Raw genomic sequence first — 26,347 nt, forward strand, 5'->3', positions numbered from 1 at the left:
AAATATAACATCATGCATGAAACTACCATTAATTTTAAAAAGCCAAACAAACAGAAAGGGATTCTTCAAATTTAGAGACAGAATGACAAAGAAACCAAATGATGAGTAGACCAGGAGGATGCACTTACTTTGATGTTTGTTACCAAGTAGCATCAAACTCAGGTTCTCTTATACCTACAAAAATCTGGGGTTAAGAATTCTAAAAGTTGTACTAACCGGTGATCCTCTGTACATGGACTGGCATGAAAAGCAAAAGGAGAAGATGATATACACACACATCAGCGACCTTTCAAAGTCAGAATCATTTGTTCAAAGGAAATAAATACGTCGGCAGTAAATTTGAAAAAGCAAAGGATATTTAGGAGACAGTGAAACGGAGACACTTTAGCATTCATTTCCTATCTTGGATGAAAACGATGAGGATTTTAAGAAAGCTGACAATTTGCTACTAATTGTCCCCTTCCATTCCTTTTGATGTTTTCCTAAATATTAAGCGTTGCTTCCTCCATCCCAGCAAAACAACTTGTGCAGTATATCAGATGCCACAGCATTTGATCAGTAACTCTTCGTCACCCTTCACATAATGCCCAAACAAGAAAGAAAAAGAACAGAGCATTCTAGAGACTTCTAACACAAGTCAAAGCTGGAACAGACATTTATATTAATGTTGAAGATGCTACTTCAACAACACATTTCTTCCATGACAGTGCCTGGTTCTGGCACTCAACTACAGCTCTTTGCTGATACGCACTCTGAAAGACAGCTCAAATCCTGGGGAACCTGCTATCCACAGGTAAATCTGGGTTTAGTTTCCAGACCTCAGCCTTAGCCATGACCCTCAACTGCTTGTTATCGTTATCTTGGGTAATAAACCAGTGAACAGAAGCTCTTTATCTCATAAATAAGCAATTTTTAAAACAATAATAGTCTTTGTCTTCCAAATAAGAGATCTTTTAAAATAAGTTTAAACCCAGATTCAATGAAGTTTATTAATGAGAGAAGTTCAGAGCTTGTGATGGTTTACCGTAAGGATATCTAAGATGCAAATGCATTATTTTATCGCCATAGTATAATATTAAAATCTAAGTCTTCAAATATCTATTAACTGATATACCATGAAAGGCAGTTTTCTATGAAAACAGCTCATTTGCATAAATTGCACCTTTTAGAAGGTAATGTACTAAACATATTTTTCAAAATCATTAAGATTTTACTTTTATAAAATTATAAACATGAAATATACATTATAATGAAGTAAAGCCTTATTGTTATACAGCTGAAATAGAAAAATACATGACTTGAATAATTGAACTTATTTTCCTCCAAGCATAACTAAGTCTTCTGTGAAAAACGAATGCAGGGTGAGCAACAAATAGGACAGTCAGTAAGAATAAGGTGACAGTGAGATGTTCAAACTTTCCTGGGAAACTAGGATTGCTTTTTGTACTATTTAAATGTCTGACCTTTTTTGGGAATGGAGTTTGCATAACTGACTGACTATTAAATGAATTCACTGTAGTAGCAGCACACCAAAACGTAGATTTTGAGGGGCAGATTTTCAGTTTAATCTGGCATTTTTCAGAATTTCTGCTTGATAGAAGCACTCATTCATATATTTGTGGTGTAAGTGAATTGATTTTAGTACACATGAACTGAGAAAGAGATAATCCAATTAGCGTTTCCCAGAACTTTATGGTTAGCTACTTATAAAGCTGATCTCCCACAAATTGGGAAGGTCAAATTTCAGGTTGCTTCAGCCCTTTGGCAAGAAGGATGGCAGGATATCACAAAATACATACGCACTTACATTTTTACACAGAAATCACAATTATGATTTATTATTACCTAGATATTTCTAATATTAAAGCAATTATAAATGGCATCATTTTCTGTATTTGAAAAAAAAAATTAGAGTCTATATGTCCATTCAGAGAGAGACAGAGATATTAAATAAACTCTGGCATATTTAAAGGATGGAATATCACACGATCTGTGGTTATGATCTGTATGAACTGACTTCGGTCACTTTCCTAAATGGAAAAATCAAAATACTTTATAGCATGCTCATATTAATAAATACAATAGTGGGTTATATGAAAACACAGCTACTTCACAAATGGAAATGAAGGGAGTTTGGAAACTAGCATCTGATTGCCAGGAGGGGGCAGTGGAGTTAATGGCAGGGGAATGAGAATAGAGTCCTGGGGACAAGATAGGACCCCGTGCCTTCCCTAAGCATAACTTAATTCCCTGACAGCCATGGAATGTGCCATTCAACAAAATAATTAAAAATCAACCAGGACATGTGTACATGTGTGGGAGGGCAAAATGCAGTACAAGTAATGACAAGTGAAAATAGTTGTACTACAAATGAGTAGCACAAACTCACAGAAGGGGATGAAGAATAACAGAACTAATTTATGGACGAAAGATCTTGAAACACTAAAGACAAAAAAAAAAAGTGTATGCAAAAGTTATTTTCCAGGTGGTATATTTATTTGTGAAAGGGCATGGGTTTGCAATTAGTATGCATAAAGCTAGTTTTATGCATACTAAAACTGAAAAACTAGGTGACTATAGATGAGAACCAGGCTTTTCATTAAAAAATAAAAGCAGGCATGTAGAGCTGGAATGAATGCTGTGGCCTTGGTTACAATACAATGCAGGAAATACAATTTCAACACCTTACGTTGGTACTACGGCTACATATGTTCTTCAGGCAGTACGCCCACACCTTCTCGGGTGCCTGGTGTCTTGTTCCTCTTACCTTTCGCCCTTCCAGGAATCTGAGTGCTGTGCCGATGTTCGCCACAGCGTGGATTCGCTTCATACGGCGTCCTTGTTCACAAGGCTATGAAAAGTCAAAGAATGAGAGGAAACCAAATTAAAATATATATGTATATATATTATGTATATAATATTATGTATATATTATATATGCATAATATATAATATATATTAAAATATATATGTATATATATAAGGCTATTAATATGAGTTCAAATATGCTGACAGAACTTTTGGGAGAAGCCAACATTATTTCATTTCTATAAAGGTTAGTTGTTTTCTATAAATACATGAAGGAATGCTCTTGGCACTTTCGACGATGCAGTAATTTATTTAATAAGCACATTCCTTTTCAGCTGCTCTGTTACTCCATTTGTCACATAGGCTTCCGTTGGCCCAAGAATAGATTTTCAAAACCTTCATAGTGTCAATGAAATTGTTACTCCTTCAAATGAGCACAAGGGGGAGGGGAATTACTATTTGTCACATGTTTTTTTCAGCCATATAAACAAAGATATTAACATCTTTTGTAGCATTTTTTATTTGAAGCCTAAAAATATGGTTTTGAAAATGAAACTATTATCCATAAAAGAGTGTGTTCTTGTATATGTAAACCCTGAGTTGTCTGTGTTGAAGTTAGGAAAACTGCATTATTCATTTTATTCATGCCACAGCATTTAAGACTCAAAGGAACTTCAATTAAGTAGCCATTATTAGTTTCCTTTGCGTTTATATAACTGAAGTAATTTTTCTAAGATGTATAGCTGGTAAATGATACTCAACTCAGCCAATTTAAAGTTCTAAATAAACTCATTGAAGGTCAAAAACAGTACCTTTATAATTAATGCATTTCAAGTAATAATTTCCAAGATCTGACTTTAAGCAAGTATTTAAAGATAGGTTACAGGTGACCATCGCAGGGTAAGGCATGTGTGGGTTCACGAAGCCCCATACCTCAAGCACCACAGCAGCTATCCACCAAGCTGTGAACATTCTGGAGGGAGTTCTCAGCATGCCACTGAGGTCCATAAAATGGTCACTGAGGACTTCACAGAACAAGCCTCTGCTCACACACATCAGCATGAGAGCAGGAACAAGGGTTGGAATAGACAGGGTAGCCCTGAAGCCCTCCCACATGAAAAGATGCTCAGGGTCACTGGCCATCAGGGAAATGCCAGTTGAAATCACAACAACATTTTATCTCATCCAGTTAGAATACTATCTTCAGAGAATCAAAAATAATAGGTTCTGGCAAGTAACCTGGGGAGAAGGAGCTCTAATGCACTGTCAGCATCAATGTAAACTAACCATGATGGAGAGATTCCTCGGAAATGGGAGCACACCACTCCTGGGAATTTACGCAAACCAAACGAAATCAGCATGTAAGCGAGTTAGCTTATATGTTCACCTATATTTATTCACAATAGCGATGATATAGAATCAATACAGATACTCATCAATGGACTTAAAAAACATGATATATTACACTGTGAAATATCATTCCACCATAAAAAGAATGAAAACCTGTATTTTGCAAGAGAATGGACTCAATTTGAAACCATTATGTTGCAATAAAGAAAACTATGTTCTCCTTGAGTTGTACTGACACACAGGGTAGAAAAATGTGACTTACATAAGTGAAACTTATGATTTGAGATTTATTATCTGCCTTTATATTTGTCTATATACTTAACAAACAGTAGTTATTTCTTTTTCCTACTTACTATTTGTTGAATTATTTGCCTAGTGCGATATTTAGTCTGCGATTGTAATGTGATCTGGAAGCATCCCAGTGTAAAAAGTGAAAAAAAAAAGAGCGGAGGAAGGAAGAAAGGACGGACGGCAGGCAGGAAGGACGGACGGCAGGCAGGCAGGTAGGCAGGCAGGAAGGACGGACGACAGGCAGGCAGGCAGGAAGGCAGGAAGGACGGACGGCAGGCAGGAAGGACGGACGACAGGCAGGCAGGCAGGAAGGCAGGAAGGACAGGCGGCAGGCAGGCAGGCAGGCAGGCAGACAGGAAGGACGGATGGCAGGCAGGCAGGCAGGCTGAAAGGCCCATGGACTAAGGGTGGGGAATGTAGGTAAGAGAGAAGGTGAGGCAGGAAGTATTACTATGCTCCTAAATCCCCACTGTGAATGACATGAAGCTTGTTTACCTTATGTAAATAATTTAAGTAAAGAATAGGCCATATAGACACATACAATATGTCTCAGAATTGGTCCACTGTCTGGGGGTCCTTCGGGATGTGGAATGTAACTTGTGGCTGTGATATAATCCCTGAATCGTTAACCGAGAATGTAATTACCAGCACTTAAATTGGGATGAAATGTCATGCCAACATGTCTAACATCCAAAGGGAGCGGTTTGGGACGTGAGGCACCAAAAGCATTTATTGTGAAGTGAACCAGTTATATAAAAGATTTGCACAAAATTATTTGCATTTTGCAAAAAATGACTATTTACAGACGCTATTTTGAAATGTTTGCACAAAATTAGCTAAAAACTTCTGTTCAAGTAAAAATAATCTGAAAATCTCGGTCATTTAAGTCATGTGACCATGGAGTTCTTGTTGAGATACAACAGATTTAAAAACTTACTCCCCATTTCCTGAGCTCCCATTTCCAATTATAATAAGCAATATTTATAAATAATGTACATTTATAAACTGTTTACCACACTGGTGCTCTGAAAAAAACACATGAGCAAGAAAAAATATTTTATTGCTTGAAGATATATGAGAAATATATTTTACAGCTTGCTGACAAGGTTGTTTTCCATTCTGTTGCCTCGCAGAACATAAAAACAAATAATCCTGAACATGCTGTTCCTGTTATGAATGACTGATGGGGGAGAATGTTAGCTAGGATATGAAACTGCCACCGTGAAAACACATAGCTACATAAATACATAGCTACGGACCAACAATCCATTCCAAACGGTAAGCTGACAAGGTGAAGTAGATGGTAATTTGCAACTATCTTAGTAGACAGCATCCTGACACAACAGTTACCACTCTTATGTATAGAGTCTTGTTTTAAATCCACTAGAAGTGTGCAGAAACCAGAAGGGAAATGTATTCCATTTGGGAATGTACTCCAAGGGAAATGTACTCCTGAAGCGGCCAGAAGCCCAGTGCTTCGGTAAGAGTGTCTTTTGCAGACAGAACTCGTTATGCTCACAATAATGTATTCCCAAGTTCCAAGTGGGAAGAATTTGACACACACAAATCCAGAAAAAGAATTCTTACCAGTTTCTGCCCAGACAGGACCTCCAAGAGAGCAAGCAGCTTAATACCATCTTTCATGTCTTCAAAAAGGTCATCCACCGCCATGGGAGGTTTCCGCTAAAAAAAAAAAAAAAATTAAACAAAAAAGTCAAGGTAAAAATGAAAAAAACAAACACACACAAAAAAACAAAAAGAAAACAAAAAAGGAGTCTCTCTAATCTTGGCTATCCATGTGGTGAAATCTGCAAAAGGAATTTCTATGTACCTAGTTCTTCATGTTAGTTAATTTTGCCAGTAGTTTATTGATAACTCTAAGAAAAATTAAGCAGTGGAAGAACATGTTCCAGTGTTACACAAACAGCAGGGGAACCACAGCTCTCAGTGAGCTGTTACATATCATGTCAAGAACTAGAAGAGGGGAGCTCAAGGCCTCAAACATAAATATGTGGTAAGGATATGCAAATTCTAATTATGGTTCCTTGCTCAGTACCTGCATGTAAATGCCTTACAGGATACATTAATAAAATTATAAAACCCTTGTGGAAATTTACATTAAAAAAAGTATAGATAAAACATTCAGAAACTTCAGACAATTCCAATGCTAGACCCTTAACACAGGCAGGAGATTTTTTTTTTTTCTTGAAATAGACATTTTGCTCTAGAAGCAACTTTCCTGTGGCCTCTCCAGGCACAGCCTTCCCAAGGGCACATTCACCACAACCTGGCACAGCTCAGTGCTGAGCCACAGACCTCAGCTTTCTGTGGGATGCTTGGCTGTGGTCAGCTTCCCTCCTGGGGGAACCTAGGAAACTTTCCCAAGGATCATCATCCCAACAGCAGACTGACACTCAAAAAGTGCACTGCTGGGGAAGCAATCCAAAGCCAAGGTCATATTTGCTAGGGATTTTTATTTTGTGTGAAGGATATTAAAATATTTAATGTACTGGAGTTCATCAAACCTTGTGAGATATTGACTTATGATAAACTAAGCAACAATGATATTAATGCTGATTAACAGATAATCAAATTCTTACAGTATCATATTTTTTTTTCCATTTATTACCTGAGTTCAAGTTCCATAAGTTTCTTTATTTTTCATGGAATTTTTTGAAGGCCTAATGTTTAGATTTCCAATTTTCAACTTCCTTCCTTTAACAATATGTTCTGTGTAGGAATTCTTACTCATCGAATATTTTATTGAAGTGTGACTTTTTCCCACCCACTGATTGAACCATTTACATATCTCTTTTGACTGCATGATTTTCCATCTCTGAATGGTACCATTCTATTTTAAAATCTATTTTTTCTCCTTATGAAATGAGCAGCTGAACACATTTTGTGCTCATGCTGTCAAACACATGTTCAAAAATAAGTTTTTACTTTTAATAGCTTTCATTTAAATTCCACCACTCACACAGCATCTTACTTACATAGCAAAGAAAAAAAAATGTAATAACCTTACATCCTAAGGTTATAAATAAAATTACTCAAAATAAATGTCATCAATACAACAGTTTGTATCAGTGCTTCCGTGGGCTCCTAGAGCTGGCTGCCCCCTAGTCCAATAGCCCATTCACCTCCCTGCCCATTGCACTATTCTTTCATAGATATTCCTCACCCCATGGGACCAGCCTGGCGAACTCCAAGCTCACACACTCACCCTCTGTGCTTGCAGACTGTGTCTGTTCTTCAAACTCAACCATGACTCCTCTGTTCTTTGCAAAATGACAAATACTACATTGATCTGCAGACATTCAATTCTTGAATCCTTCTTTTCAGTAAGTGTGCTCCACTAGACATGTTTGAGCACATGCTGAGCACGAATTCACATATAGCTAGCTAGCTGACTGAATCCAAATAGTGTGTGAAACCAGAAAACTGGTTCGTTTGCAAAAACAAAAACAAACAAAACACACAATTTTAGTCATTATTGGATATTTTCACCATCGCATCTTAGGTAAGGTACTGTTTCTATATGACAAATGACCAACTAGAAAAGACTTTTGTTATTGTGATTGCATTTATTTTTTGTAATGTTGTTTTTTTTTTAAGATTTATTTTTATTATTATTTTTTTTTATTAGAAAGGCGGATATACAGAGAGGAGAGACAGAGAGGAAGACCTTCCATCCGATGATTCACTCCCCAAGTGAGCACAACGGGCCTATGCTATGCCGATCACAAGCCAGGAGCCTTTTCCGGGTCTCCCACGTGGGTGCAGGGTCCGAAAGCTTTGGGCCGTCCTCAACTGCTTTCCCGGGCCACAGGCAGGGAGCTGGAAGGGAAGCGGGGCTGCCGGGATAGAACCGGCGCTCATATGGGATCCCGGGCGTGCAAGGTTAGGACTTAACCACTTGCGCCACCGCGCCAGGCCCTTTAATGTTGTTTTAATAGATCATCTTTCCACTAAAATGTTTCTTCCGTCACAGGGTCAAGTGGCTGCTGCACCAGTGTGATTGCTTTGGTAGGACTAGGGTCATAGTGTTGGAAGTGAAAAAAATTAGAAAGGAAGTTGTTGGACTGAAGCCTATCTTAACAGAAAATAAAAACCATGGGATTTTGTTCCTATTGTTTTTAGTCATCAGATTGAAATCAAACACTGCTCAAGATTGTGCTTAACTTATATACTGTGAAATTATGACACACTCTTCCTTTTCTACAGTATTTGGGAGAATAATATTCCTTGTTGTCCTTCTAGGCATTTTTGGTTTCACGACAGTAGAATCAAAGCATTTCATGCTGAATTTAAGATGTATCTTCTGCTGGTTAAGGGAGATGGAGAAGGGTGCAAATGAAAGAGTGCATACTTCCTTCAGTGTTCTCCTTTCAAACATGGACTTCTGATTGCTTATGAAGGGTTATACTAATGCAATAATACGGGGGAGGTCAGTGGGGGTGGGGATCTGGAGAGGGCATAGGGACATCCCAGAGCCTATGGTACTGTACCATCAAACTAAAACAGAAAAACAAAATCTCTCTTCAACCAAGACTTAATCCTATACTTGGGCTCAAAAATTTTTCTGGTCTCTGACTGTGTGTAGAACCTCGGGAAAAATATGTATACGATGGTGCTAAAGAGCTGTGCATGCCTGGCTATTCCCTTTGAAATCTGCTCACGAGACACATTCAACCAAGCTTTCTTCATTTCTTCTCCTCCTTTCTATTTTGCCATAGCAGCTCCAATGATAACACAAAATGAGACTTACTCATTGTCTATTAGGATTTACAAGAGATAAAAGGGCTCTTATTAACTTCATGCAATCCAGATATACACAGGTATCTCTGACCTTTTCTTATTTTGGGGAACATAAACTAAGCTCTAGCATTTTATGTAACTTACATTTGTGTGTGGTGGGGTGGCAGGGTGAGGGGCCGGGCAAGGGAATAATCTTATCTCTCTTTACTAGTCTACAAGTATCATTCCACTGAAGGATTTATTTAACCAAACAGCCCCAACTAGAGACCATTACGTTCAGTGAAATAAGTCAATCCCAAAAGGACAAACGTATGTTCTTTCCATAAGGCAACCTCCTTACAAAGTACAAACTCAATGGCCTTTTCAATATTGTTTTTGCTATGTACCATGGTTTTTTAATATTTTTATTTTCATTTCTTCAATATGTTTCTCTTATTAAATTCTTCACAGACTCCTAGGTCATACAGTAGCATCATTTTCTTCAAGAAGGGTTATTTTCTTTTTCATTTCTTCAGCAACACAGTCAGTAGCATGTTATTTAACTTCATGTCATTTTTCCATTTCTCTTCCTGTTGTTGACTTTCTTTTATGGATTTTCCTTCAAGGGGTGGTATAATAACTAGGTAATAAATGATCATATTGAGAAGTAAAGATAAAATGCAATGTGCATCTGCAATTCCAAATCAAAGATGGACTCCCAATTAAACTGTTAAATATATCTCGAAAATAGGATGTTGAATGCTCTGCCATGGTCCATACCTACAATATCAGGATACGTTTAAATAGCAGAATGATGGATTTAAACTGCTTGTGAAGAACTAAACAATTGTAATGATATAAAGGAAATCAGTGGGGGGGGGGGGAAAGAATTTGGAAAAGAGGAAAGAGAAATCCCAGAATCTGTGGAACTGTATCATAAAATAATAAAAAAAAAATAGCAAAAAAAATAGAGTTATAAAAATATGGAGAAAGAAAGATCTCGCAGCTGCTGGTTCACTCTCCAAATGGCTGCATTAGATTTAACAAACACTAAGTATGTACTGAGTAAGTACATACTAGCAGCGACATAAATGAGCCCATTTGGTCAGCATCCATCACACTGCATTCTTGACAATCTTATTGATCTCAGCTGGGCCCATCCGAGTCTGTGACTGGATCCAGAAGATGTTTGGGATCCAATTTTTATTTTTATTTGAAAGTCACATTTACAGAGAGAAGGAAACAGAGTGAAGAGCTTCCATCTGCTGGTTCACTCCCCAAGCAGCCTCAACAGCCAAAGCTGAGCCAATCTAAAGCCAAGAGCCAGGAGGCTCTTCCAGACCTCCAACGCAGGTAGAGGGTCCCAAGGTTTTGCACCATCCTTAACTGCTTTCCCAGGCCACAAGCAGGGAGCTGGATGGGAAGTGGAGCAGCCAGGGCTCAAACCGGTGCCCATATGGGATCCCAGAGCATGCAAGGTGAGGACTTTAGACAATAGGCTACCACAACTGGCCCTCAGTTTTTCTATGACTGTAATTTAAGGACAAATGTCATCAAGTCTTGCTGCTGAGATCCCAGAGCCACTCTGAGTCTGCCTTTCTCAAGGCTGGATTCATGAGCATGCAGAGAGCCCTAGAACCATACTGTCTTGGTGACTGCTTATAATTCACATCACCAACACATGTGGTTAGAGATAATTACAGCAGAACATAACACTAAAACAGGCCAAGGAAAAGTACACAGGAGAAACCACATACAAGCTTCCATAAGTAAGTGAAATGTGTCTTCCACTGCAGTCACACAGCGATGCACTTAGCTTTCCCAGCAGTGACTGTGTGAAAACACCTGCAAGGGGCTGCCAACTGAACAGACTCAAATGTCAGCATCCAAAGTCTTCACTGAGGGCATGCTGCACCTTGACATGTGCTACCTAGCTAACGCAGCTTTGCCTTTATCACCACCAGCCTTCTCTTGTGTGCACCATTGCCACCAGTAAGAAGAGGTGTTAACCACAATTCCAGGGTGCATCTGCCAAAATCTGATCAAAGTGCTAAAGTTCAGCGAAGTCCTCTGGAACCCTAAAACCAGAGTTCATTACATAATTGGTTCCAGACTTCAGGTACAGAAAAACACCAACATCCAGCACAATATTCCAAGTAGTAAAAAGAACTCCGAAGATAATTAAGGGCAGTTCCTAAAAAGATGGTCCTTCGATTTGCACAGCAGTTGAGCAACAGAGAAATGCTGAATTAACTTTTTCCTGCCAGGGCTTCTTCCTGAGAGTGAGACATCCAGTATCCTTTCAGCTAATTCTTTCTTTTCTTTTTTAAGATTTGTTTACTTTTATTGGAAAGGCATATCTACAGAGAGCAGAGACAGACAGAAAATTTTCCATTCACTGATTCACTCCCCAAGTGGCTGCAAAGACCTGAGCTGAGTCAATCTAAAGCCAGAAGCCAGGAGCCTCCTCCAGTTTTCCCGTGCAGGTGCAGTGTCCCAAGGCTTTAGACCATCCTCTATTGCTTTTTCAGGAAACAGGCAGGGAGCTAGATGGAAAGTGGAGCAGCCAGGACATGAACCAGAACCCATATGGAATCCTGACACATTCCAGTCAAGGATTTTAGCCACTAAGCCATAGCACCAGGCCCTCAACCAATTTTTCCCTACTTGGTTAATTCATCAAAGGTTTATTTCTGACTTGCAACAAAACAGTGCAAGCAACATGTGTGTACTATTTCTTATTAGTTTGCAAACAATGTTTTGAGTGGGACAATTTATAGCTCCTTGACTTCCCACTCTCATTCAGTGATGAGATTCTTATTAGCAATCAAAAATAAATTGCTTCTGTAAGATGGGAGAATGTATGTTCAGAAGAAACTTAATGCACTTTTTAAACTCAATTTTTAAATTTTAGTCGTGGTATAAGAATATATAATTTTCCATCTTCACCATTTCAAATGCACCGTTCAATAATGTTACATATTTCTACGTCATCTTGCAGAAGAGAGAGAATGGCTTAGTCTTACAAACCTGAAATGCAACTCATTAAATGCCAACTCCTCATTTCCTGTTCTCAGCCACTGGTAGCCATCACTCTATCTTATGTTCAATGATTTGACTGTCTTCAACACATGAGTACTTATCGATTTGTGATTAACTTACTTTTCTTGGCACAATAGCCTCAAGGGTCCATCATGTTGTGGTGTATGTCAGAATGTCTTTCATTTTTAAACCTGAATACATTTTGAATGCGTAGATTGCCTTTTATGTACCCACTCATGTGTCGATGGGCCCTGGGTTGTTTCTACCTCCTGGCTGCTGTGAATAACGACATGAATACAGGTCTATCAATATATCATCCAAACCTCATTTTCAGTTCTCTTGGGTATATGTCCAGATGTGCAATTGTTCTATCTTTTTGTTTGAGGACGTTCCTTGCTGTTTTACATTGTAGTTGGTATATGAATGAATAGAAACCCGAATTGAAACACTGCCAGCGTTATTGCCACTCCATCAGCAGGTAGCTACACATCTTCTTAGGGTCACTAGTAACCGATAAGTGCTACAAAGATTCTCAACATGGAAGATTTATTCTTTTGTAAAGATAAAGTAAAATTATTCTTTTGTAAAGATAAAAGTAAAATTACTTGCATTATGCCAGGAATAGTTAGATACTTATTTATCATCATAAATGTAGTATTCTCCTAAATATTTTTTTCCTTGGGAGCTGAAATCATAGTAAAGCAAAGCTCCCATGATCAATGTCAGCATCTGAAATAGACACTGTGAGTTCTGAAGTTCTCCTTGCAATCTAGCTCCCTCTCTCATGCATTCTTTCAAATAAAATCCAACAAAGTCTATCTTTTAAACAAAAAATAAATTGATGGTGAGAGGTGGAGGGTGGTGGCCAGCATGATGGCTCGATGGCTAAATCCTTACCTTACAATTTCCAGGATTTCATATAGGCACCGTTTCATGTCCCGCTTGCTCTACTTTCCTTCCAGCTCCCAAGTTATGGCTTGGGAATGCAGAGGAGGATCACCCAAATGCTCTAGACCCTGTACCTGCATGGGAGACCCAGAATACGCTCCTGGCTCCTGGCTTTAGATGGGCTCAGCTCCTGCTGTTGGGGTCACTGGGGAGTGAACCAGTGCATGGCACATATTTCTGTCACTCCTCTCTAAATCTGATCTGCCTTTGCAATACAGATAGTCTTTAAAAATAAGGAAATAAATAGGGAGGGTGGTAGCCAAGAGTGAGGGAAGAACCACTATGCCTATAAAACCGTATCATAGAAAATAGTACATTTTTAAAAGTGGAAGAAACACATTTTCCTCTTGGGAAAACACCTATATCAGAGAAATGCTCTCACATTTCCTGAAACAGTCAAAACCTGGAGTCCAGCCACGTGTCCATAAGGTGAATGTGTCATATATAACAATGAAAAATTATTTTGCTATTTCAAAAAGGAACAAAATTTTACCATTTGTAGCAAGATTGACTCAACTAGATGACACCAGGTTGAATCAAATTAGACCCAGAAAGACAAATATTGCCTGTTCTCCCTTCCATGTGGAAGTGAGAATGTTTTAAAAAGAAAAGCAACATCTATTGGTGCCGTTACAAATGCAGTTTTGAGGAGCTTTGTTTTTTGTAAGGCTTTGTGAAACCAATGGTTAAGATTGCTTTGCCACTATACTCCAGTGATGTGCGATGACTTTAAAATTTATTGTCTGGATGAAATGACCACTTTTCCATTCAATTACTGTCTATAGCCATTGTTTGTGTTTCCACTACTTATTGTCTTTATGCTTTTCAAATGTTAAACTTCTTATTCAGTGAAGAATTAGGCCTTTTTATTGTAACACAAAATTTAAAGTATGCAATCTCAAAAATAGTAAGAAGCTGAGATGGCAGAAGTTGGGAGGGAAGGAAGAAGGAGCAAAAGGCAAGGGATAGGGAACGTCATTGTATTCTTAGGATTTTATCTATACATCACATGAATCTATTAAAAACCAATAAATTTTAAAATATGAAATACCTGTCAAATGATTTAATATTCATAATTGTTGGAGAGCCAGTGATTCAAAGAAAACTCAGCTAGAAAATGTCTACAGGAAATGCACTTGTCACAGATAACTACTTACTTCAGTCTGGGTACACATGGTTGTACACAGTCATGGCTGCTAAACCTAATGTGTAGTCTTGGCCTAAAATATTCACAAAGCTGCTTTCTGCTCTGTGTGGGGGGAGGTGTGAAGGCAAGGGCGTTCGGAAGGTGCACAAAGCTGCATTGCTGCTGTCCTAAAACACACCACCAGCTCTAACTGACGGAGATTTCCATCAGGAACCATCTCACAGGCTAAGAGAAACTGCACTGTGAAGATCTCCCACCCCAGGATTAGTCCAGAGTTTTTGCTTGCTCTGACGATTATTTTCTGTGTGGGAACAAGTGAACTAACAGGAACAGAAGGAGTGGGAAGGGCAGGAAGGTGGATCATGTACATGGTTCCCTCCGAAGGGGTTGGCAAACTGCCCACCACACCGAAATGCCTCAAAATGTCAAAGCAGCCTTTGATCTGATGAGGAAAAGTCGCGGTTCTCACCACTGACGGGAGCCAAGCAAAACAATTTTAATGTCAAGAGTCTGTGTCATTTATTTGAAAAACTTAATGGCATATTCCCAGCATCCCCAGAAACAAAATCAAACCATCTAAAAAGGTTGTTTCTCTCAATCCCTTTAAAAACGCACCACTGTGGTGGTTTTCCATCTCTCCTTGGCAAAGGTGGAGGAGAACTCTCATCATTTGTTTCCTGTGACAGCCTAATCCTTTCCATTTCCCTGATTGTTTCATTCCATTCTGAATAAACATCCCACCGACAATAACTGCCCTGCACCCCAGCTACTGGAGGACATCCGCTCAGGAAAACCTTGCTCTTAGCATTCAGGTGTAATAAAGTACTTCCTCCCTAGGTAGAACTCTCCCAATAAGTTGGGGTTGTCCTGACTCTGACTCACACTCCAAATATGATCATTTGATAAACTTTTTTAAATTCAAAATTCGTCCAGGATGCAATCACCTGCACCAGCACCACTTTGGCCCAAGTCCTTTGCCAGCATGATTTGTAAAACCTCAAACTGATCTCTGTCCTCCATGATTTGCTAGACCTCCAGCTAATCTCTGTCCTCCTGCCCCAGTGCCTCTTCAGATGGGTCAACAGGACAGCATCTTTGCCTTCTTTGCTTTCTCCCCCATGAAGATAGAACCAGCATCACACAGGGATTCTCCTTTTATGATTTGTTGACTGCTCCATTCTCAGCACCCGGAGCAGTACCCAGCTAACACTTAAAAATGCCTCATAAGTATGTGCGCAAATGAAACCTATTTCTAAAGAAGTGATTTTGAAAAATTTTTCATAAGTATAAATGTATGTGTTTTGTGAAACTCACATCTATGCTATAAATTTACACTATAAATAAAATGTTTATTTTGAAGTGATTTTTTTGTAATCTTTTATATCGAATAAATTTTGAGTATACTTAGGATTACAAATCTATATAAGTAGACTTATTTTCCAATTTTATGAATGTGTAATTAACAAATCAGTTATACACATTTAAATTATAAAATTATAATATGCTTTGATATAAATATATGTATATGTGTAAACACACTGTAAGTGATTAAGTTAACGTTTTCAACATTATTTCATATTTTAATACGGCATTAGAACAACAAAGCATGGTTTCTGGGGTGAATTATTACACATTTTTAAATTCTTTCTGTCCTTGTCTCAGTTCATTAAGAGTCTCACAATGGGAAGAGTCGAGATGGAGGACAGGGTGGGGACATGTTTGAACAGATGGAGAACTGTTGGCCTGTGTGAAGCAGACAGGGCACATTCCAGGAGATGGGGAGGACAGAGCAATGGCAGAGGGGTGTCTGGAGACTGACAGGCATGGTGTGGGGGAGCAGTGGACACAGCAGTGTGGTTTTGCAGTGGCTGGTGCCCCAACAGCATTCAGCAAACAGCGATCTGAACTCCTACAGCAACGGGGAGGGAGGGAGTGTTTGCCAGGAGCTCAGGAGGTGAATCCAGACAGAGAACTGCTTGTCCTGATAGTCTGTTTAATTTGACCAGGAGCAGAGACACAGCAGCAGGCCCTGGGTGGGCGGTCCGGGAACAGGGTGGATATCACAGCCCAGTCTGCCTCCTAGAGTCGAATTAGGTGCCATTTTGTTTAAGGAGGCGAGGGCTTTGGGGATTGACTGTGCATGCACTGGACTACGAGTGAACACATTTCTGACTTGGTGAAATGCAGTAATGTGGCATCCTGCAGGTTCCACCCAGGACAGGTCCGGGTAGCCCTCAAACCTGATGGCCAGCAGGTCAAGAACTCTAGTGGTGACACATTAGGCACCATTTTGTACAGTGTGGCAAAAATTTAAGACTGCAGGGGACAACAGTGAGCTGTGCATGCACTAAGCTTGGCAAGAACTCACAGAGCTCAGTGCATTGCACTGGTCCCACAGGAAAAGAATACTGACTATGGCATCGTATGGGTCAAAATAGATCCATGTTGCACCCAGACCTAACATCCAACAGGTTCCAGCAAGATCAGCTCCACCAACAACCTAGCAATATAGGGCTCCTGGTGTCTCCCTAATCCTGGGACCTGCTCCAACCAGAAGTGGGTGAAAGGTTGTACAGACAATGGTGTAGCCTCAGCACAGTATCACAGGAGGTGGAGACTGGTGAGCCAGGACCTGGGGCTACGGAGATCATGGTGGAAATATAACGTAAGAACCCAGACCTGGAACTCGCTGGAGGGAGTGGCACAAGTGACTGCAAACAAAGCCCCATGTGCCAAGTGCAATAAATAAATTCAAACTGTAGAAATGTGGGTGACAGAGCTTAGAAATCTGCCCCAAAGAGAAGAATCTGATAACCAGATGTACAATTACCAAGACCAAAAGAAGAGACAGGCACAATGAATATAATTAAAGACTCCCCTGCAAAGGAGCAAAACGTTATGCCAACCTTAGAGTTAACTGAGGAAGACATTGAGAAAATGGAGCATACAGAATTCAAAACACTTGTTATACAGCTTCTTAACAATGAGGAGCATGTAAAGCAGGCATTCAAGGTGTTCAAGGAATATGTCTTACTGGAAATAAATCAAAGGAAAGAATCAAATGAAGAATACAGTGGAGCAAATAAAAAGTACAATAGAGAATCTCCAAAATAGAATGAAGCAGGCAGAAGAAAGAATCTCAGAATTGGAAGCTCTTTCCTATAATCAGGGGGAAGCAAACAAAAATCTGGAAGCAGAGCTGGATCAGGCCAAAAAAAGTATTCAAGAATTGAAAGACACTAGTAAGAGGCCAAATATAAGAGTTATGGGAGTCCCAGAAGGTGCAGAAAGAGAAGCTGAGTTTGCAAATGTATTTAATGAAATAATCAAGGAAAATTTCCCTAATCTAGAGAAAGAATTGGGAAACAAGATCCAGGAGGGGCACAGAACTCCCAACAGGCTTGATTAAAAGCGATCTTCACCACGACACATGATCTTCAAGCTCTCTTCAATTGAACATAAGGAAAAGAACATTAAATGTGCGCTTGAAAAAAGTAAATTGACATATAAAGGAATGCCAGTTAAACTCAAGGAGATGAGGTTAAGGATCAGAAACACTCCCTTCTCCCTTATGTTCCTTCAATGTCTTACATTTCCTACAACACAATGCCCAAACTCTCTTAATGCCTATTCTTTAACAAAGTGCTTTCTTCATTGCCAATCCACTCTCAAGACCACTGACTTCAAGTATTCTAAACTGCCCTTTTGTTCTGCCATGCATTTTATTATTTTATGTAATCATGAATAAATTTTATGTATTTCACAATATAGATTTAGAAGCACAGTGCATTTGTTCATCCTGCCCATTTTTGAATGCACTGGTTCTTTCACTTACCCAGCCTCAAGCTACTTCTCAGGCCCTGCCTCAGACTATCTGTGCGATTGGTTGTGCTTCCTTTCTGAGAACTTCCTATTCTTGGCCTTGCAGGAACTTATCACAAGTATATCCCGTAGCTGCCTTTTCTGCTATACTTTTGGTTTGTAATGATCTATACTGGCTCACCGCTATATCCACAAACCTTATTACATAATAGGTGCTTAGTAAGAGCATTTGCTTAATGAATAGCGACACGAAAGCACTCAGCATCCTCACATCTCAATAATGAGAGGTGTTGAGCAAATATTTTGGTCACGACAAAAGGCAGTGATGGGGAGACAATTGTGTTTAGATAAAGTAATGAGAGAAGCATACGATGATGGGTTTGACTGGTATCCCTACACAAAGAGGGAGGGAGACTGTCTACAGGTGAAGGGAAACAAAAAGGGTGGTCAACTTCAAGCTAGGAAGACATTCACACCAAGAAATCAGATATTCTGGCACAATGGAAAGCAATCACATGAAGCAGCAAACCCACTACTATATATACCCAAAGGTATATGAATGAATGAGATACCTAATGCACCATGCTTCTAACTGGGCTATTTCCAATACCCCAAATGTGGAATCAAAGTGTCCATCACGTGAGTGGACAAAAAAGGAATGTATCCATATAGATATAGATATAAATACACACTTATATATATATATATATATATATACCCAATAGAATACTAATTGGCTATAAAAAATTGAGTTCTACCATTTTCAACAGAAATGAATTCAACTGGTACATAACATATGGTGGGAAGTAAACCAGACTCAGAAAAACACACACATTTTCTCCCTTCTATGTGGGAGCTAAAAAATTTAAAAGCAAACAAAAAATAATACAGAAATGTCTGCGTGTACTGTAAATATAATTTTGTGAAAGCTTGTTTTATATCTTTGTCAAATCAATGGTTAAGGATATTGTACTACTATAATGATATGTGATTATAATATATGAGTGAAATGGTCATTTGTCTATTCAATTATTTTTATAACCATTATCTGTGTTCCTTCTAAACTAAGGTCTTTTATTTTTTTGCTCGTTAAACTTATTATTTAGTGAAGCACTGAGCTTTTTACTGTGGCATAAGTCTAGAGTATGCTATCTCAACATTTTTTAAAGAAGGGTTCAGAGAACAAAGGATGATGTATTGCAAGGAAGGGAGAACGAGACAGAGGGAGAAAGGGAAGGCAGAAGGCAAGGAGGGAGGAAGGGAGGAGAAGAGGAGGTAAGACAGGAGGCAGCGGGGGCAGGATGGCAGGAAGGAGCGTGGGAGGATAGATGGGAAAGCGGAAGGAGGATGGAGGAGGAAGAGAAGAAAGGAAGTAAGGAGGGAGGAAGGGAGGAGAGGGGGAGGGTAAGATAGGAGCAGGGAGGGAGGATGGTGGAGGGAGGATGGTTGAGGGAGGAAGGGAGGAGAGGGGGAGGGTAAGATAGGAGCAGGGAGGAAGAATGGTGGAGGGAGGATGGTTGAGGGAGGAGAGGGAGGAGGGTAAGATAGCAGCAGGGAGGGTGGCAGGGAGGGAGGATGGTGGAGGGAGGATGGTTGAGGGAGGAGAGGGAGAAGGGAGGAGGGTAAGATAGGAGCAGGGAGGGTGGCAGGGAGGGAGGATGGTTGAGGAGGAGAGGGAGGAGGGGGAGGGTAAGATAGCAGCAGGGAGGAAGGATGGGAGGAAGGGAGGGAGGGAGAATAAGAGGGAAGAAGTAAATGTCACTGTGTTCTTAGCATTGTATCTGATCTGTTAGATATTCATCAGAAATCAAAATTAAAAGCAAAAACATGAAAAAAGCCCTTGAATTTCTTGATAAGTTTATCACAGACTTTCAGCCTCAAGAACTATGAAAAACATTTTTTTTTTAAGATTTACGTATTTTCATTGGAAAGGCTGACTTACAGAGAGAAGGAGAGACAGATTCTCCATTCACTGGCTCACTCCCCAGGTGACCATAACAACTAGAGATGAGAAAATCTTAAGCTGGAGCCAGAAGACTCCTGCAGGTTTCCCACGCTGGTGCCAGGTCCCAAGGACCTGGCCAGTTCAGGGAGCTGGAAGGCAAGTGGAGCAGCTGGGACACTAACTGCTGCCCACATGGGAAACTGATTCCCCCATGGGAAACCGGTGTGTGCAAGGCAAGGACTTCAGCCACCAAGCTACCACACCAGGCTGGAAATCAAGTCTTTTTTGTTTAACTTGGTCAATCTGCAGAATTTCATTACAGCAGCTTGAGACTGCTTAGGAGTCATACTGTTGAATTTCAATACTGTCACTGATTTGCTATATAGTTATGTGTTTATTACCTCCAACCTGCAAGTGTGTATCTAGAAATCTGATTATTGTACAGGCATAATAAATACACAGCTAGTAGGGCCAGCTAGGTGGCATACCAAGCTACTACTCTACCTTCAAGTGCCAGCATCCCATGTGGCACTGATTCATGCCCTGGTTGCTCCATTTCCACGCTGGCCACTAGATTATGGCTGGAAAAGTGGCAGATGGTGGCTCAAGTTCAAGAACCTCTGACCAACATGAGAGACTGAAAAGAGGCTCCTGGCCTCGGGCTTCAGATCAGCCCACATCTGGACACTGTGGCTGTGTGGGGAGTGAGCCAGCATATAAAAGAAATCTCCTACTCTCTGTAACTTTGGCTTTCAAATAAAAATGAAATTAAAAAAAAAAAAACAACACAGTAGCCCTACCAATTAGAAACATACCTTGCTGATGAGTCCTGAAAAGCTGGACCTATATCAGATAGTTTTGAAAAGCAATCAGCATTGAATGTGCAGGCATTTGTATGGTGGCTGTGGCATTGCTCGGGATGCTGTACCATACTGTGGGTCATCGCATGGCCTAAATTGTTAAAAGTAAGTATTTCAGAAGACCACCACATCTCCTAAAATCTGCAGGAAACAGCCTTACCAGACTGCAAAGATAGCTGGTCAGAAGCAGACGAGGTGCTGTGGGCCCCAACATACATTAAATAAGAATGCCTGCTTCATTCTACGACTGGCTAACAAAAACATGCCCCCCTCAAAGTATCTCAATATTGTGATTATCTTAGTTACCAGTTACTAATCAAGTATAAATATTGTTGGATATACTTTGTTGTTAACACTGACACTCTGACTATATTTAAACTTTGTGCCAAGACCCTGGTTTTATGAATCTGCTCATTCTTTTTTAAGATTTATTTATTTTTATCGCAAAGTCAGATATACAGAAAGGAGGACAGACAAGGAGGAAGATCTTCCATTTAATGATTCAGTCCCCAAGTGTCCGCAACGACTGGAGCTGAGCTGATTCAAAGCCAGGAGCCTCTCGCAGGTCTCCCACGTGGGTGCAGGGTCCCAAGGTTTGGGCTGTCCTCAATTGCTTTCCCAGACCACAAGCAGGGAGCTGGATGGGAAGCAGGGTGGCCAGGATTAGAACCAGCATCCATATGGGATTCCAGTATGTGCAAGGTGAGGACTTTAATTGTTAGGCCATTGCACCAGGCCCACGAATCTGTTAATTCTTTAAGACTGTTTGATTGCAGCACTGCTGGTGAGACCTGGAGTAGCCAGATTTCACAGCCTCTTGTTTCAACCTCTGCCACTGGATATAGGGCTCCGTGGTTTCCCCAATTAGAAACATTAACCCAGGTCTGCCTCTGCCTTTTTATGCATCACCAGTCTTCTTTCCAGCTGACCTGACACTTTGCCGTGCGGGACACAGTATCATTCCATGTTGCAGTGCCTCGTTCCAATCTGACACGGCTTCCCACAACTACATGCCATGGAAGGCAGCAGATTAGGACAGGTAGAGAACTAGGGGAAAGTGGGTGAGACCATCGTTCCCAAATTTTCCTTTTCTCTACTCCCATATCTGGGGAAAGGGAGAGGAGCACACCCAGTCTCCCAAACACTGCAAATACCGAGGGATGGAATTACGGCTACCCGATATGATCCCAGGGTGGCCAATACAGAGGATCCTTCGAGAGCTCCACTCAAGTGGTTTCAATAGTTCTGAAATGCTGTTGATCTTGTCAATCCAAGAATGAGGAAATATTCCAAAGTCCATTTGCTGACATTTGTCCACCCCAGTGTCTGCATTTGCCCGAATATTTGCTGTCAACACTTGGTTAAAGTAGTTGAGCAATTTTTTTCTGCTCTCCTTCCTCCACTGTTACCAGATGTCCTCTGCAGACCCAATGGACTGCCATATCCCCCATGTTCATCTTGCCATGCTGTCCACTACTGCATCCCAGCCACTGAGGCAGCCCACATCCGACACATGCACTCCATAGCTAGACCAGATTCTACAATTCACCCCAGGTTGGAGTTCTGAATCTGTACTTAGTTGGGGAGATCCCCAGAGAAACCTCATTTGAAGTTATCCTGGATCTGACTCTTGTGTGTGCTTGCTAGTACAGGGTCCAGCACAATCCGTCACCCAAATCAACTTACACACACTGGTAGCTGCAATTTCTGGGTCAGTTCTATCTCCAACCCCGTCTCACATAATCCAATGGATACTATGGGCAAGTGCAACCATGCCCATCACATTCAGGTCTGATGTACATCAGCAGCATAGTCAGACTGACACCCAATTACCCCCACTAAGCCTGCCCCCGGTTCCTTCACTTGCCAGTGTGTACATCAGACTGGTTCAGTCTATCCCAAATCCATTCAGCTCTCATATACATCACTGGCCACTGAAGCGTAGCTCAGCCCAACCAACATCCACTATCCAGCCCACACTCATACTGGCAGGTCCTTCTGTCTCTCTGTCCAGGCCTACCCCCATCCCTGGTGATCATGCTCATCAGTGGGAGTTGCAGACCATCACGGAAGTACCCAAAGTTTGCCTACTGGGCCCATTCCCAGCCTCAGATCTTTTATTCTCCAGGTAGCTCTGCAGTTTAGCCTGTTAGGACTCACCCCCAGTCCCAGTACTTGCCAGCTGGTTCAGTGGCAAAGCCCAACCAGTCTGCACTTACTCTAGTTCATGCATGTATCAGTGGATACAGTTGGGTAGTCCAGTCTGACTCTCCCCCTAACGCAGGCTGCATGCAGTCCAACAGGTGTTGTAGCCCTGACTGGCCTGGTCTATCCCCAGTTCCAATACTCATGCTCACCAGTGGGAGCAGTGGCCCAGCAGCAAAGACTAGTCCCACAACCCTCTTCCTGACTTGTACTATCCCTCCCTCACTGCCCAGGTTTCATGTGCAGTGAGTGGTGGGTGCTGGAGCCCAGTACGGCATGATTCATTTCACATCAACATTTGCCAGTGGGTGCTGTAGCCTGGCCCTGCCTGGCCAAGTCCACCCCAAGTTCCAGCTCTCGCTGGTGGATGCTGTAGCCCAGCCCAGCCCAGCCCAGCCAGCCCCCAGTCCCAGTCCTAATGTAAACTGGCTGGTGCTGTGGCTCGACCTAGCTCTTCCTGCACCGTGTCTTGGTTCTCAGATCTGCCAGCTGGGGTTAAGAACTGGTCCAGCCTGCCCTTTCCCAGACTCGACCTACACATATACCAGTGGGTACTGTAACCTCGCCTAGTTTGGGCTGATCTGAGCCTTGTTTTTAGGGTTTTTGTTTCTTGTTTTAATTTTTCTTGAAAAGTCAGATCTATAGAGAAAAGAAAAAAAAAAAAGAGAGGAAGATCTTCTACCCACTGGTTCACGCCCAGAGTCGCTGCAAAGGCAAAAGTTGATCAATCAGAAGCTAGAAGCCAGAATCTTCTCCCAGGTCTCCCACACAGGTATAGAGTCCCAAGGTTTTGAGCCATCCTCTATTGTATTCCCAGGCCACATTAGGAGCTGAATGGGAAGTAGAGCAGCTGAGAAATGAACTGGCACCCCATATGGGATCATGGCAGTTGCAAGGTGAGGATTTAGCTGGGAGGCTATTCTGTTGGGCCCCCAGCCATGGTTCTTAGGGACTGTATCCTTACAAAAGAGTTCCCCAGTCTCCTCTATCAGGTCTCCTTCCCGTGGCAGATTTTGCACATACCAGTGGCTGAACTTGGTCAGAACAACCACTGGCAGACACACTATCTATGTCTGGGAACAGGCAAGCCCGGTGCTCACAAGGGCCAGAGTGGGTACAGGATGATCTGAGCTAGGTCTCAGCTCCCAGTCTACTCCCAGTCCCAGCTCTGACTGGCAGGTGCTGCAACCTAGCTCTATTCACTCTGCTCCCATCCCTGTGTCATGCAAACTAGCAGGTGTGATAGGCTAGCCCAGCATGCCCGTATTGCAGCCTGGTTCTTGCACATGCCAATGGGCTAAGGTTTGTAGCGGCTCTGCCTGGTCCATCCCCCTCCTGAAGCAACCCACATAGTTGCCGATGGGTGGAGCTACCTTACGCAGCCTGTTCAAACCCCAGGCCTGAATCACATGCTCACCAGTGGGAGCTATATCTAACCAGGGGAGTTTTCCAAGTTCCTCTGCCATGCCCACTCACAGACACAGAACTCACATATGCTGGTAGGTGACACTAGGCCCTCACTCAGCATAGTCTGCCCCCTCTGTGCTTGCCTTTGTATGAGCTGATGTATGTTACATTCTGGCCCATGCCACACCCCATGCTTGTGTGTGCCTGTGTGTGCCTGTGAATGCTGCAGTCTGGACCAGCCTGGTCTGATCCTAACACCAGTAACCATGAGTGTTTGAGGGTTCCATGGTCATACCTAGATCAGCCTGTCACTTTCAGCAGCTCTTAAGCAAACCAATAGGATTTGTAGTTGCACAGAGGTGGGTCGCCATATCCCCCATAGAATCTGCCCCCAGACTGGCTCTCTAACATGCCCAGCTCAGGTCTCCCATCTGGCCTGGTCTGACCCATAAAGTTCCTCTAGCATGCCCCCTCCAAACCACTCAGTCTCAGCACCCCCAATTACCTGCAAGTAGTTCTCTTGTCAATGGAAATCCCTCAAAGTCACTGCTCGCCTGCAACATACTCCCTTAGCAGAGTTTCCTCCCCATATCTCCTTACCCCCCTTTCCTGATCAATCCATAGAGCAAGCATGTGGGGAAACCCCCAGGCTTGTTCCTCCCACCTGGACGAGAGCCTCCAGGTCCCCAAATACCCCCGCTGGCACCATTCCCCATGCTCCCTGCAGGTCTGCCACCCAGACCCTCATGAATGTGCTGTATTGTCAGATGGCCCACAGTATAAAATGATGCTCTCACAGGCCACTGCAATGAGTCTGTTTTCAAAGGAGATTCTTTTAAAAAGGAGAGATATAAATTTTCTTTCTAGATAAGGAGTTTAAAAAACACTATCCTTCAATGTAGAATTTTAACTCTTACAATACTTCATTTTAAGGCAGGCATTACTTAAGTATTACTAAGAAACACTAGCTTTAAATACTGGATCTTAAAACATGATTATTCTATGTTACATCCATAAAATTGTCATCACAAAAGTTCCCACACAAAAAGAATCTAAAAAATACTTAAAAAGCTGCATTTCAGAAAATATTTGAAAACATTTTTCTGTCCAGTTACTACTTTTCTCAGGTAAAATAACTTGGTACACATTGGAGCACTGGCTAGTTAAAAGCAGTATCTTGATTATTAGTATGAAAATATTTTTGACATGGCTATTCTCTTTATTAGTGGATGTCAAGTGGATTTTATATGTGGAGGTGGGAGACAAAACACAGAAATAAAATACATTTTTAACCTCGGTGGCTTAGTGAAGAGAGGATATGAAATCATTACAAATCACAGAGCTATGTGGAAAAGTAGCTAATACACAAGAAAACAGGTGAGGAAGAAGTTAGCTCGTCACTGTCGCCATATCAGGGTTGACTTGCCATCATGTTCAGTTGAGCAGAAATCCTCATTTGCTTCATGCTAGAGAGAAGATGGGGCTTGTTATGGACTTGACATCCATGTCCCACTCAAACATTTCTGTGCTGAAGTTCTAATGCCAATGTGAGGATATTTGGAGAAAGAAATCTTTGGGTAGTAATCAGGTTTGAGTGGAGTTATACAAGCAGAATTTCTAGGGTGTGTGCAAAAAGATGAAGACAGCAGAGGTAGCTGGCTGGCTGGCTGGCGCTCTCCCTGTAATCCCTACCACGTGTGTGTGTGTGTGTGTGTGTGTGTGTGTGTGTGTGTGTGTGTGTGTGTCCCTCTTTCTCATATGTGAGGACACAATCCTTCAACC

The 26,347-nt window shown here is 41.3% G+C and overlaps 1 protein-coding gene across 1 annotated transcript in view; it reads right to left on the reverse strand.

Moving 5' to 3' along the window:
* SYNE1 (spectrin repeat containing nuclear envelope protein 1) overlaps nt 1-26,347 on the reverse strand; it is a 444,597-nt gene that overhangs the window by 341,774 nt on the left and 76,476 nt on the right. Inside the window, exons 4-6 of the mRNA XM_040965176.1 lie at nt 6,037-6,132; nt 2,768-2,851; nt 217-237 (exon numbers count right to left, since the gene is read on the reverse strand). Of these exons, the coding sequence (XP_040821110.1) occupies nt 217-237; nt 2,768-2,851; nt 6,037-6,132 (201 nt within the window). The remainder of the gene's footprint in view (nt 1-216; nt 238-2,767; nt 2,852-6,036; nt 6,133-26,347) is intronic.

This window comes from Ochotona curzoniae, unplaced genomic scaffold (assembly GCF_017591425.1).
Source record: "Ochotona curzoniae isolate NIBS_2020 unplaced genomic scaffold, NIBS_Ocur_1.0 scaffold_3890, whole genome shotgun sequence".
Lineage (NCBI taxonomy): Eukaryota > Metazoa > Chordata > Mammalia > Lagomorpha > Ochotonidae > Ochotona > Ochotona curzoniae.